Source organism: Condylura cristata, unplaced genomic scaffold (assembly GCF_000260355.1).
Source record: "Condylura cristata isolate star-nosed mole 26May11 unplaced genomic scaffold, ConCri1.0 scaffold00026, whole genome shotgun sequence".
In the NCBI taxonomy this organism is placed as follows: Eukaryota; Metazoa; Chordata; class Mammalia; order Eulipotyphla; family Talpidae; genus Condylura; species Condylura cristata.
Window position 1 is genome coordinate 1,514,293 of NW_004567127.1, and position 13,999 is coordinate 1,528,291.

General features: G+C 48.4%; 2 protein-coding genes across 2 annotated transcripts in view; one reads left to right on the forward strand and one right to left on the reverse strand.

Annotated features, from left to right (window-relative positions):
• Positions 1 to 13,999, forward strand: part of RNF115 (ring finger protein 115) — a 55,855-nt gene that overhangs the window by 1,647 nt on the left and 40,209 nt on the right. The gene's annotated exons all lie outside the window — the stretch shown is intronic.
• Positions 619 to 13,999, reverse strand: POLR3C (polymerase (RNA) III (DNA directed) polypeptide C (62kD)). Its single transcript, XM_004689468.2, has 15 exons — positions 13,941 to 13,999; positions 11,807 to 11,973; positions 11,095 to 11,350; positions 10,820 to 11,005; positions 9,779 to 9,867; positions 6,652 to 6,756; positions 6,433 to 6,525; positions 5,347 to 5,427; positions 5,094 to 5,145; positions 4,682 to 4,742; positions 4,111 to 4,261; positions 3,338 to 3,439; positions 3,172 to 3,221; positions 2,117 to 2,266; positions 619 to 776 (listed from the first exon to the last, which is right to left on the reverse strand). Exons 2-15 carry the CDS (start codon positions 11,951 to 11,953, stop codon positions 695 to 697), a joined length of 1,605 nt encoding a protein of 534 aa, XP_004689525.1. The 5' UTR covers positions 11,954 to 11,973; positions 13,941 to 13,999; the 3' UTR covers positions 619 to 694.

A 13,999-nucleotide genomic window follows, 5' to 3' on the forward strand; every position in this document is an offset into this window, starting at 1 on the left:
ACGGGGCGCGCCCTCTCTCCCTCCATCCTTAACACGGGGCGCGCCCTCTCTCCCTCCATCCTTAACAGGGCGCGCGCTCTCTCTCCCTCCATCCTCAACACGGGGCGCGCTCTCTCTCTCTCCATCCTTAACACAGCGCGCTCTCTCTCTCTCCATCCTTAACACAGCGCGCTCTCTCTCTCCATCCTTAACACGGGGCGCGCCCTCTCTCCCTCCATCCTTAACACAGCGCGCCCTCTCCCTCCAAACTTAACACGGCGCTCTCTCTCCACCCACATGGCCCTGAAATGCAGCGGATTCTAGCCCGCAGCCCTTCTCAGATCCACGTCTACTCTCCAGTCTCTAATGCTCTAGTTCAAGCCATCATCCTCTTCTGCCTTCGATTCACTACAAGCGTCCAAAAAAACACCCCTGCCCCGCCCCAGCCAGTCCCCCTGGGCGACTTGATGATGGTAGGAGGTGGAGCTTTTCAAACACCAGCTCCTGGCTGGTTGAGGGCTGAGTCCAAGATGGGGCCAGCAAAGTCCACAAAACGTGTCAAACGCTGTTGCATTCTGTGCAGTAAGCACAGAGAGGGGTTTCAGGGTAAGGCTCTGGAACTCATCCCACTGCAAGGAATGCATTCAGGACCTTTATTTTTCCTCCCAACTCCCTCCCTCACATGTCCAAGAGCTTTTGAGGAACACTTTTCCAGTCATAGCCTCTTCATGGTGCTCTCGATGTAAGACTCCAGCAAGAAAATGGTTTCATCCACTTGGATCTCACTGGCATCCAACCTGAGTGAAAAAGTGAAAGTATTTGTTCAGACAGTCATTAGTTTATTTAAAATTAGAAGCTGGGCTGGGAGTGGTCATGGAGAATTGTTTGATTACCCTTGAGAGTAATGGGGAGAAAGCAGGAGCACCTAAGGGATCCTACTCCCGACCACTGAGCTCCTCTCATGTGCCAGGTATGGAGGGAACTGCTGAGGATTCAAAAGGTACAGCCTCTGTCCTGGGGGAAACTTCAGTCTAGCTTGTGGCTAGGGGAATGAACAGACATATAAAGGCCCAGGGATACAAAGGTCTTGTGCGTTTTAAAATAGAAATGGATAGTGGTCAAGGCTTAAATTGAGTAGTGATTAGGAACAGACGCCAATTTCCTTAGTCTGATACAATCCGTCTGGGAAAACCCCACAGCCAACATCAATCGTAAAAGACTGAAAACCGAAGACCAGGAACAAGGTAAGGGTGTTGGCTCTTAGAATTTCATTCAACCTTCTCCTGGAGTTCTTGCCAGGGAAACGGCAAGAAAAAGGAAATGTGAGGCATCCAGGTTGAAAGTACACATAGGCATGATCTGTGTATAAAAAAATCCTCAAAGAATCTACAGAAAAATTGCTAGCTAGTGAATTATTTAGCAGTTATAAAAAATTTGCAACACAAAAACTAGCTTTATTTCTATGTACTATAAATGAACAATTCAAAAATGAAATTAAAAAAATACTAAAAATTTAAAAAGGAATAAATTTAATAAAAAAGCGCAAGACTTGAACCCTGAGAGCGAGATAAAACGCTCTGAGAGTGTTGAAGACACTAAAGACCGAAATAAAAAGGCCAGCCCGCGTGGGCTGGAGCGTTATTGCTGCTGACAGGGTAACAGTCCCCAAAGTAGTCACTGCTCAACAGCCACTGTAGAGACGCTTGGAGCCGGCGCTGCTGCAGAGCTGTGCAAGCCTATGAAACACCAAAAGCCTGGTATTTGTATTGTAAATAACAGAAGAGGGAGATAACACTTTTAAAGTGGGAGAAGGATAGCATCATTCATTTCAGAAACAATAGCTCTGGGAGCATTAGGAGAGATGGCTCGAAAGGGGAGTGATGGTGAGGGTCTAGGCAAGAGGTGGTGAAGGTCTGCCTGGGGCGAGATTACTGAGGTAAAATCAGAGTGTGTGGGGTGAGGGGAAGCTGAGGGTATCTCCAGAGATTTAGCTAGGAAAATAAGTGCATTAAATTTGGCAAATTGTGCTGGGAAGAAGCGAGTGAGTTTGGGTTTGCTTGTGCTAAGTTGAAGCACTGAGGATGTGGAGGCAGACTTGTCTGGAACGATGTGAAACAGGCCTGAAGGTCACACTTACTTGTTGACGTTGCGTTTCAGCGTCTCCAGCTGCTGGCGTTCAGGGGCAGTGATCATCTCCTCTATTTCCTGTAGCTGAGCCTCCTCAGCTCCGGTGGCCTGCATAGACGCGATGATGGCCTCCACCCTCTGAGACTTTTCTAGCAGACGCCTGTCAGAAAAGTGTGACTCGGAGGCTTGCTCACTAGCCTTGGAGATTCTCTCGCCCTTTAACCCTGGGACCAAACTGGGTTTCTGGTCAACATGTGGATAATGTCATTCTTTAAGGATGCTTTTTACAATTTAAATTAGAAACATGACTTCACTTCTGACTCTTACTGCTTCTTATTTGTAATTAAAATTTGGTGACAATCTATCACTGGGGTAATGCAGAAGTATGCATCATACACGTTAACCTAAGCCGACAAGTCAATACAACCAGACTGGTAATTGTTTTCCATTTCCCCTCAAGTTTTTTTTTTTTTAAAGATTTATTTATTTGTACATACAGAACTGAGGTACAGGCCAGAGGCTCAGGGGTGGCGAGAGGCTTCACTAGAGACACAGTAGGGAGCAGAACAGGCAGATCAATGAAGTACACTGCTGAGGGGAGCAGCGGGCGGGTCAGGAGAGGTCTGCCACACCATGTGGTCACCTCCGGGGCAGGCGGGAATCGAACTCATGCGGAAGTGAGTTTAGCTTCTCAGTGCAGTGCTTTAACCCGCTGCGCCACCAGGGAGGGCCCCCTTTTTTTTTTTTTTTTTTTTTTTTAAAGAAAAGATTTAGTTATTTATACACATAGAACTGGGGTACAGGCCAGGGGTGCAGGGGGTGATAAGATTCATCAGAGACAGAATGGGGAACTGAACAGGCAGATGTACTGAAATTCACTGCTGAGGGGAGCAGTGGGCGGGTCAGAAGAGAGCCTGCCAGGCCATGGGATCACCTCCCTGATCGGGGATCGAACTCGTGCTACAGGGGCTGCGATAGCTTCATGGTGCTGTGCTTTAACCCGTTGTGCCACCAGGGAGGGCCCCCCTCAAGTTTCTGACCTTGAAAGATGATGATGCTACTCACTTGTTCTCTCTGGTTTCAAATTGTCTCCTTTCTATCAAGTTGGCTATACTCTGAAGAGAGAGGAAACAAGAAATGCATAATTCTATTCCACAGCTCAGGTAACATGGCTAAAGGGGATATGAGTGAGATCTGTCTGCATGGAATGGGGAGAAGGTCTAGAAGTTACCTTGTAGCACCTGTGCAGCAACATTCGGGCAGCTGACAAGATGTTCACCGTATACAAGTAGAAGGTCCTGGATGGGGCGTGGTCTGGAGTTTTGGGAATTTCCTACTTGTCCAGAAAAAGAAAAAGTAAAGAAATTATACTGATCTTCAGAAATGGCAAGGGACACACCAGCCCCGGGGCTACCCACCCCTTCTCTCCCATGCAGTCATCAGGCATCTGTGGTCACGGCATAACCAGCCACGCGGAGAGTTGGGCTGAGTGGCTCTCAGGTGCCCGGGAGATTGTACTTGTGCCCGGGAGATTGTACTTGGTCTTTACGGTGAACCATGCTGCTTCGCCTTTACCACAAACCATCTGTCACCATTTCAAAGACAGAAAAAGGCTGGTGGTAATTTGCTAAATGTAACTGTGCTAAGATGCAGAGTTGTGATTCTCACTTTAAGCCCCACCTCCCCTGTTTTCTCTAGGGGCCTCACTGCCTGGCTCAGTGTAGTGAGACCCCAAAAGGTATTTCGGTAGGTTTAATCTATGGTCAGCCTAACGCCTGACAAAGGGACGAATCATAGGGGAACAGGGGAGCAGGGGGACTTCTTGGCTGTGTCTCTTTTTTAAAAGGTCAGTTGGGGCACCACAATAATCTTTCAAGTGCTTGCTATGTCTTGTTACTATCATTTCTGGTGTGGGCTACACAGTTTGCGTGGGGTCCAGGACATCTGTCTCAGGAGGGTCCCCCCCGGCCAGCTCTGCTGGTTGGTGACTACAGCACTGGTTACCTGGAGTGAGATAAAATTCTCCGAGAGCATCTTATAAAGCATATCCTTTGCCTCCTTTGCTGGAATCATTGCAAAGTCTTCCACCTGCTTCTGCTCCAGGTGCTTCTTTTGCAAAACTAGACGGAATATTCTGGCACAGCGAGACCCAAATCTGGAAAGGAAGGAAGAAAGTAAATGCATGCCAACACAGCCCAGCGGGAAGTAGTCACGGGGGTGGCGGCTCCATCTCAGGAGGAGCCAGGCCCAGGGAGCAGCAGGCACCTGCCAACGTCCACGGCTCGCAGACCATGGTAGCAATGCCAGTGGGCCCCCAGGCAGGCACCAACCTTCGCCTCACCCGAGCGCCCAGCTCCTGCACTGGTCAGCGAAGACCCTACAGAGGCCAGTTAGCTGGCATCACTGAGCTCCATGCAGTAGGCTTTCAGGGTCAAGAGTGGGGGACCCATAGCTGTTCAGTGGAAAAATGGGGCACGATGTGCCAAACTGGTGCTTAATGATCAAATTACTTGTTCAAACAAGGTGTGTGGAGGAAGGAAGTACCTGACCCTGGTCCCAGTCCCGGCGCCCTTACCGCTCCTGCACGACAGACTCGAGCGTGGCCGTGGCGAGGGACGTCAGAGCTGTGTGCAGGTCTGTACGGAGAGCGCTAAGGTCACACGGTACATGTCTTGGCCTGGCTGCTGTGACTTAGTTTTATTCTAACCCTCTCACTTATAATTAAAATCTAAATACTATTTTGTTTTCACATTGGTTCAATTTGTGGAATTTAAATATTTCAAAACCTGAATTAACTAGAGTGGTTAAATAAGAGTTCTGCTTAACGAACAGTTGGGCAATTACAAGTCTTTTTTGCTTCTTTATCTACTGATGTATTTGTGAAATTTCTAGCTTATTTAACATGCTGAATATGACCAGATCTTTTCTTTCACTAGTTGACATTCTGTTCTGACTGCCTGACCACAGAGAAATAACAGCAAGGATACTGATGACATACATTCCTCCGCCGCTGTCACCGGACTTTCCAGCAAAATCCAGCTATTAAAGGAGAGAGAAAGTGTGTTAACTGATGGGAGTGAATCTGGTCAAGCGTCTACTGCAGGTAGCCCCTCCGATCAGATACTGGTGGAGAAGTTGTTTCACCTGGCTCGGCAGAGCATGCGGCCACGGGAGAAAGATGCCAGGTACCACTGGCAGAAATGAATCGTAAATAGCAGAAAAAAGAAAAAACACACTTACCGGGTCATCTGCTAGTAGGGTGAGATACTGATCAAGAATTTGTTTAGAGATATTGTAGCCAACAGGCAGGGACCTGAAGATCTACGGAGCAAAAAGAGAAACTGAAAATGTCAAGACTGCTGCCATTATTAAAATACAGAAGTTAATTATAGATGTCACACACATAAAAATATCCAAAAATATTTACAGCAGTATTGTTTCTAAGAGTAAAAAGCTAGACACAAATGTCCGATGGTAAGGAATTGGTCAAAATAATGTCCAGCAAGGTATGAAGTGGACTCTGACTCGGCCATTCCAGCGAATGAGACAGGACCGTGAACACTGCATACACTGTCATGTGGAAAAAGCTGTGAGAACAGTGCGCAGTACATAATCCATTTCTGAAGGTGAGGATGGAGTATAAAGCTGTGTGTACTGCATCACATGAGAGCACAGGTCTGAGCGTTCTGAGGTGAAGTGTGCGTCACGCACCTTCAGCAGCACAGACCTTGGCTGGGCATGGTGAGCGCTGGCTGCTGTGCCCACCCCGTGCCACCCCCACAGCCAGGACAACATGCTGCCATTCCCGGACATGCGGGGACTACTAACTTCTTAAAAAACTATTAATTTCTTTGCCACTTGAATATAAGTCATATGATTACTTTGTCACAGAAAAAAGCTTTTATTTGAAAATTTTTATAGAGTTAAAAATTTTTAAATAATATTAAATTAAAATATGATAACTATATTCCATACAGGTGAATATAATCACGGAAGTAACAGAAAAATAAGGAAAACATTTCATCTATTCCATTTCAGTATGTTGAGAACATACTAAATTTTTAAAAACAAATTTAAAATATACGGAACGGATAAACGGATAAACTGAAAAGCACCAAACCTAACGGATTAGGAGTGGCTTCTCTAGACAATTCCGAGCGCCCTCCACTCTGGCAGAGCACGGCACAGGTTCCCAGGCTCTACTACCATCTGAACATAAACGCTGCTCCACTTCGAACCAAACACTCTTCCTCTCAAGGCTCAGACCTCAACCGAACCCCAGGCTCCCGAGAGCCTCAGAAACTCACGGAAGAACCTGCAACTCACCTCGTTGGAAGACAGCGGCTGGGTGAAGGGGGCGCTGGAGGGGGTGGTGACCTCGCTCATCCGGAGCATGGTTCGCACGATCTCGCTGCTGGTCTGGGGTGGAAAAGTGAACCGGAGTTCAGAACTCATGCGATGGTCTGCCTCTGGCCACAGACAGCGGCCATATCCGACAAATAAGTGACTGTCCCGGCGGCCACTGTCTTGCCCCTCAGAGATCACCTGGTCCATCCTGTTGGCGACGGCGCTGACGACGGCCTGGTCGCGGAAGTGCTGGTGGAACCTGTCAAGGTTCGCCTGCCAGTAGATGCCATCATCTGGAATGGGCTGGGGAAAGGTAGAGAGGACACTTAGATGGAGCGAAGAGTTTTCTGAGGAGCGTGGGTTTAACCATCACCATTTCTTTTCCTACCCAGTAGCAACTATGTTGGCTGGCGAAAACTCACTCAGTGAGGTGGACCAGTGTCTTTACAGTAACAAATCCACGGCCCCAACTTCAAACAATGTCTCCAAACTCACGGCCTATCTTCTGTTTTAAATTTTTCCATTATTCTCCAACCTCCCCTTTCACACTTCAGAGATGATCTTGCTCTTATTTCACAGGAAAAACAGAAACCACTTAGGGCAGAAGTCACTCAAGTGCATACATACACCGCACTGCATTTGTTTCTTCTTTAATTTTGAAATTTCACCCCCTTTTTATCATTGTTTGAAAAACACTGCTCCCTTTGTAGTTAATGAGCACGTCGGTATTCTAGATCTCCTCCTTTCCCACATCCGCAGGGCTCAGCTCACTTTTTGGTCACAGTTCCCACCCGAAGGAAGCTATGGAGCGCTTCGAAAGTGCACACACGCACAAGTAAGGGCCCTCTAAAATCCACCCACGGAGCTATCCGACTTATGAGCCGCTCTGAGAGAGAGATCGGGCCCAGCACCGGGAGGCTGTCCGCAGCCACTGCAGCACATGCGCAAAAGAACGCCACCAGGTCACTGCCTACACGGTACAAACATCAATCCAAAACGGATCAAACGAAGACTTGATGTGAAGACCTAATACATCAAACGCAGGAACATTTCATGACATTGGCTCAGTAATGACTTTGGGGAGCTGCCTTCAGTGGCACAAGAAATAAATGGGACTTAAAAAGCTTCTGCATATTGGAAGAAACTATCATTAACATGGAAAAATTTCCTATTAAGTGGGAGAAATTATTTGCCACAACACACCTGATAAGTAGCTAATACCCAAGATCTATAAAGAACTCACACAACTCTACCTAATCAAAAAAAATGGACAGAAGATCTGAATGGACACTTCTCCAAAGAAGACACACAGATGGCCAACAGGCACATGAATCAATATTCCTCATTTACCAGGGAAATGCGAATTAAAAGCACAATGACATATCACTTCACAGTCACGAGAATGGCTCCTATCAGAAGACCGGGAAGCAACAGGAGCCGGCGAGGGCAGAGGAGCAGGGACCCCCACATTGCTGGCGGGAAGGCGGGCCAGTCCGGCCTTGACGGGAAGCGGGGCGGGTCGTTCAACACTGAGCACCGACGGACTATGCGGCCAGACACCCCACTCGTAGGGACCCACCCACAGAACACTGAGGGGACCAGCATGCCTGCGTTCACCGCAGCGCTATTTACAACAGCCGAGCTGTGGAAACGACCGTGGAAATGAGCCAAGACAGAGGAGTGCGTGAAGAAATGGCCCTTACTAAGCTGTAGTAAAAGGGAGATCTCGCCACTGCGGCAACACGATGGGGCTGGAGGGGTGAGGCGAAGCTAAGCAAGTCAGAAGGCGAAGGACGAATACCAGATGATTTCACTCAGATGGAGACTAGAAAGAACAACGCGAAGGAGAGTGAAAACCAAACCTTGCGATTGGACTGTGATTGCCGGAGCTGAGGTTACCAGAGGCAGTGGGCATGGGGAGCGGGGAGGCATGGAGAGGAGTGGAGGATGGGCTGTGGTGGAGGATGACGGGGCTCTGGTGGTGGCCGCGGTGCGGTGACATACATGTGAAGAGGTCTAGACTCACACTTCTAAGATATGTACAGTGTGGCACACCATGACAGTAATAAAAATTAAAAGTATTTGGAAGATTAAAAAAAATGGTGCCGATGACTTCAGTCATTTTTCATTAAGACTGTAGATTTTCTGCAATAAAATCCTGTTAAGAATTATGTAGAAATCAACATTGAAAAAGAGATTTCCTGAGGTCTTGCTAGTACCCCAGGGGCCGGGCAGATACTGACCTCAGGGAGTGAGCCATGTCGTGGGCCTACAGACACACACACAGACCATAGCTGCACTTAGCTACAAATGCTGCAGAGAAGATGAAACGGGAAACGCTGGTGGCGGCTGGAGGGGCTGCACGACAGTGCCCAAGTGCTAAGAAAGTATCATTTGACGCGAGATCTGAGTGAGGAAACGGGTCATGAAGGTGAGGAAAAGCATTTGAAGCGAGGAAGACTCGGGGCGGAAGCCTGAAAACTGGAAAGCATGTGAGAGCACCGCTGGGCTGGATGGCCGCGTCTCTGGGAGCTCACGTGAAGGCCCTGGTCACGAGCTGGCCAGCCCGTCGGGAAGGCTTGGCTTCCTTCTGGGAGCTACCAAAGGGGCCCAAGTCCCGGATGTGTTGAGAAATTTTTCAAAAGCAAGTTTAGAAAGTCAGCTTTAGCTCTACGTAAGCAAGAACGCTGGCAGGCCATGCTGGAGACTGTTGGCACAGCACCGACAAGAGAATGGCCCGGGCAAGGGTGGCAGCAGTGGACGTGGGGAGACACTGTTGGTCTTGAGGTCATTTTGGGGACTAGGCTCACAGTCCTCCTGCGAGACTGGACAGTTCCTGTGACTTCCGTCTAAGCTAACGGTGTCCCAGGTGGTTGTCTTGGTGGTGAGGGTGATACATGGCAGTGGGGTACTTGTTTTTTGTCCTGGCATATTTATTTTGAGACCTTAACAATTAACAGACAGAGGGATGAAGAAGAACCTGAATATAAGCGATTAGGCCACTCTATCTTCCAGCAGATTACTGATGCTGATTTCCCGCCACTCGCCCCCATGGCCTGGGTCTTTATTTTCCAGCCATAGCAAACGACAGGTATGAACAGCAGACCCTCCTTCTGTGTAACCTGTTTCCCTCTGTTCAATGGCTGAAATAAGCTACGTCTCAGAAGGGAGAATGCAGTAGAATTCACTCTTTGTTAAGACTATCCTGGCCAACACTTAATGCAATCCAAAACTGCACTGCCTCTCTTTCTGCTCTCCGGGGCTCGTTATCTGTGCCGTCTGGCTTCAGTCAGGGTGAGGGTTCCTAATCAAGAAGCCACAGTACCTCTTTGTTATCTGCAGTATGTTTTGGTCTCTTGGCCTTGGGCTCCCCGTTAGCATCTTCGTCAGAAGATCTCCTCCTTTTACCTTTCCCTGCCACATAAGAAGGTGGACAGTTAGCTACATCTCACGTAAAGACCGGAAATGCCCAAACACAGGAGCAGATGTCTCTACCCCAAAGGCATCTGTGGCTACCTCTAGGTGACAGGTGCTGAGGAGACTGACCTGGAAGAGACTCACTTTAAGAATGAAGTTATCCCAAACTCAACATGTTCAAAAGGAAACCTACAGTCTCTCCCTCAAGCTGTTCTGTGCTGGCATCCAGGCGTGCAGGTCAGGTGCGAAGACGTCAATCTCTTTCTCTCTTATCCTCTTTCTCTCTCATCGCTCCGATGATCTAAATTTTCACTGGTTTGTCTACATTTATTTCTACCCTACCCTTTGTGCAGATAGGAAAATCTCTAAAATTCAAATCAGGCCATGTCACCTTCCTGCTTAAGATCCTCTAGTGATTTTCCCCTGCTCTCAGATTAAAAAAAGACGCTTTATAAGGTCTTACATGATCCCTCTACCCTTATCTCATGGCTCTTTCCTTTGTTCATGTGCTTTAGCCTACACGGGCCTCCTTTTGCTTCCTTGATACTCTTACCTTGTCTCATGACATACTATTCCCTGGCAAGTGCCGGCGCTCTGTACCCTCCACACCTTTTCTTACTGGCTGGCTTCGTCCCAACACTATTTTCTCAGAGAAGCAGGTGCCACAGACGGCCGGATAACTCAAGTCCTCTGTTGCATATTTTCACAACACCCTCTACTTTCCCTCACAGTACTTACCAGTTTGTCATGTACCTAGGTGGCTGATTAATTAGGACTCTTACACTAATGCCCCCTAAGGCAGGAACATGATGGTTTCCCATCATTTACACCACAGAATCTGGCACAGAATAAAGCCTCGACAGCTGCTCGACTGAGCCATTCATGTCACAATTCACTAAGAGCCACAATCAGGGCGAGAGAGGGCCATCCCAGGATCAAACTTCCTCACCTATCAGGCTTAGTTTGGGAACCAGGTACATATCCTTTTCACTGATGACAAGAGTGGGGGCGGGGGGCGGCGGCCCGGGGTCCGAGTTCTCAGGAGCAGGCGCCAGCGGGCAGCGCTGCACAAAGTGTGTGTCTGCAAGCCGCACAAACGTGTTGGAAACCTCGGCATAGTCCATGGTTTTGCCATCTGTCGACAGGAGGAAAGAGGAAGGTGAGACGGTGGACGCAGCTGAGGTCACGCTCCGCGCCTGCGACAGCTGTGGCTGAAGCACTGACCCTCCATGGTCTCGGTGAGCCGGTCTGCCACTTTCTTCACGACCGCTGACATTGTCATCTTGCCATTCAAGAGCAGCTCCTCGACCAGGAGCTCGCCCGTGTCGCTGTACAGGGTCTTGGCGGCATAGATGTACCGGGGGTACCGAAGCATCCGCAGCACCCGGCCGCACTGGGCCTCATACTCCACCACGCCACGCTTGTGCACTTGATAGAGCACCAGATTGTGCTGGATGAGGACACAAAGGGCTTTCTTCACCTAAGGCGGGTCCAAAAGGAAGAGGGAAGTGCTGAAGACACAACACATTACTGCCGGCAACTTCTGTGCAACAGCTCACCAAGCCTCGGGACTGTCGGATGTGAGCTGGTGCTCCCCCCTCCACTGGAGAGGCACATGCGGCTCGCGCCAGCGGGAGAAATCAGGAGGTGCCTTGCTATGACACGACGGTCAACTGATGACCTGCCAAAGCCTAGTTCACTTCCCTTCTAACCTGCTCCTTCCTCACAGGTTGCAGTGGGTTAGTAGACAGCAAACGAGAGCTGCACAGGAAGAGCAAAGCCTTGCAGGAGAGGCAAGAATGAGCTGGACACTGGAGTGGTAGCACCTGCAGCCTGCGTCTCATCTTCTCTCCCCCGCTGTAGGCTTTCTCCCCTTTCTTCTGGGAAGTAATAACGCTGGAGGTAGGCCAGGGGAGTTAATGTCAGCCAAACATACCTGATCCAGGGATGTTCCTGTGTCATGGGCAATTACTCTTAGTGGCTGGCTGCCAGTTCTGATGAGGTGGACTCCAATTTTTTCTACAATCTCTCCAAAATGCTCTTGCAGTAACAAAGAACACAGCTTAATTTCTGCTTGAGTCATGGTACTGGGCAATCTCAGAGCTAGAAAATAAAAAGGCTTTATCATGAAAAGTTTTTCTTTTATATCAGGGACAGAGATGTTAGTGTAAATTCATGTACGTTTGGAGGACAATCTGACGTTAAATATCAAAAAGCCTTAAAACCTGCATGCCTTTGACCCAATGATTATGTCCCAGATAACAGAAGGGATTAATCTGATAAACTATGATATACCCATATCATGGAATACCAGCCAAGATTTAAAATGATTGAGTGTAAAGTGCATTAACATGGAAAGTAAAAGAATGGAATTGACAACGTTGGAGAAATTGTAGTAAAATAGGAGCTATCACCCACTATTGATGGGAATAAAAGTTTGTGCAGAAAATGGTATGCAGATTTCTTAAGAATAAAAAAATGAAAATTCCCTATGATTCTGAATACCCCTACTAGATAGTTATCCAAATAACATGAAAATTCTAGTACAAAAAATGCCTATGTACATAGCGGCACTGTCCACAATTACCATGTCATGGAGCCAGTCTAAGTGACCTTCAACAGACAAACAGGTGGGATATACATGCAATGGGATACAACATAGTTGTGCAAAAAGATGAAATAGTGGCACATGGGTAAAATGGATGGACATTGAGATGATTATGTTAAGTGACAGCGAAAAAGGCAGATAACGGATAGTTTCACTCATGTGGAATCATAAGTAATTAGAAAACATACACTGGCAAAATAGCAGAAATAAATCTTGATCTCAGTAAAAGAAAAATAGTTCATATTCTATTAAGTGAAAGAGGCAGGTTATAAAGCAAAATGTCCAGTAAAATTTAGTATTTGTAAAAAAAATGTGCATACAAAACCCCCACCACTGTTAGAACATACAATCAATTTATCTTTATGGGATTATTTGTGACTCTAATTTTCTTTAAAGATTAGGGATAGATGGGGCCCACCCTTGTGGCGCAGCAGGTTAAGAAGCTTAAGCCACTTCTGCATGAGTTTGATCCCCGCCCATCCCGGAGGTGATGCACATGGCTGGCAGACCTCTCCGGACCCTCTGGCTGCTCCCCTCAGCAGTGTGCTTGGTCAGTCAGTTCTGCTCCCTGCTCTGTCTCTGGTGAATCCTCTCACTACCCCTGTACCTATGGCCTGTACCCCAGCTCTGTATGCATACATAAATAAATCTTTAAAAAAAAAAAGATTAGGGAATAGATGGTTTTGTGATCTGTCACAGACCTGAGAGTGTATACATCATTTGGAAAAATTAAGGCTACTGTTCACAGCCCATTGGGAGTGAACAGGATGTGTCTCTCCAAGTCCATAAAGGGAATGGCAACTTGGAAAGATAAATTTAGAGCTTCTCAGCTGGGTGCTTCAAATACGGGATGAAGTATGTCGTTTGCATGGTAGTTTAATACTGAAATTCCCAGATTTAATTTATCTATTTATGTATACAAGAACTGGGGTGCAGGCCAGACGTGGTTGTGTGAGAAGCTTCACCAGACTGAGAAGAGTGGGGATCAGGACAGGCGGATCCACTGAAATCCACTGCTGAGGGGAGCAAGGCGTGAGCGTGGGGGGGACGGACAGGAGAGGTCTGCTGCGCCCGGAGGCTCAGCTCCCCGGCTGGGGGTCGCACTCAGGCCACGGTGGCAGCCGGTGGCTGGACGGCGCCGAGCCGGAACCCCTGCGCCACCAGGACGGCCCCTGAAATCCCTATTTCTAGACGAAGCAGGAGCGGAAACAGACGTAGACGACGCACTATTACTTTCTTATGATCACAAACCACTGGTTTGTTCATTTATTCTCCCGATTCCTCAGAAGCCGTCTTGGCCTCTCGGCTCAGTCTCCCCACTCCCGCGCCTCGTGCGAAGCACCCCCAGATCCTCCGCCGTCCTGGGAAAGCGTCCCAAGGCGCCCGGCTCCCGGCCGATTCCCGTTCCCGCACCAGGCCCTCGGGCCACAGCCAGGGCCGCTGGACGGCGCTGCCCACTAACCTCAGCGACGCCTCCAGCGGCAACGAGTTCCGGCGCGACCCGCGCGGCCCGACCCCGGC

What these genes read in the sequence shown, in the direction of transcription:
- POLR3C (XM_004689468.2), bottom strand. Translation starts at nt 11,953, where the DNA reads ATGACTCAAGCAGAAATTAAGCTGTGTTCTTTGTTACTGCAAGAGCAT. An exon ending in CAGGAACATCCCTGGATCAG is followed by an intron (nt 11,351 to 11,806) that starts GTATGTTTGGCT and finishes GACCCGCCTTAG; the next exon opens with GTGAAGAAAGCCCTTTGTGT. An exon ending in CGGAGGAATGTATGTCATCA is followed by an intron (nt 4,743 to 5,093) that starts GTATCCTTGCTG and finishes CTCTCCGTACAG; the next exon opens with ACCTGCACACAGCTCTGACG.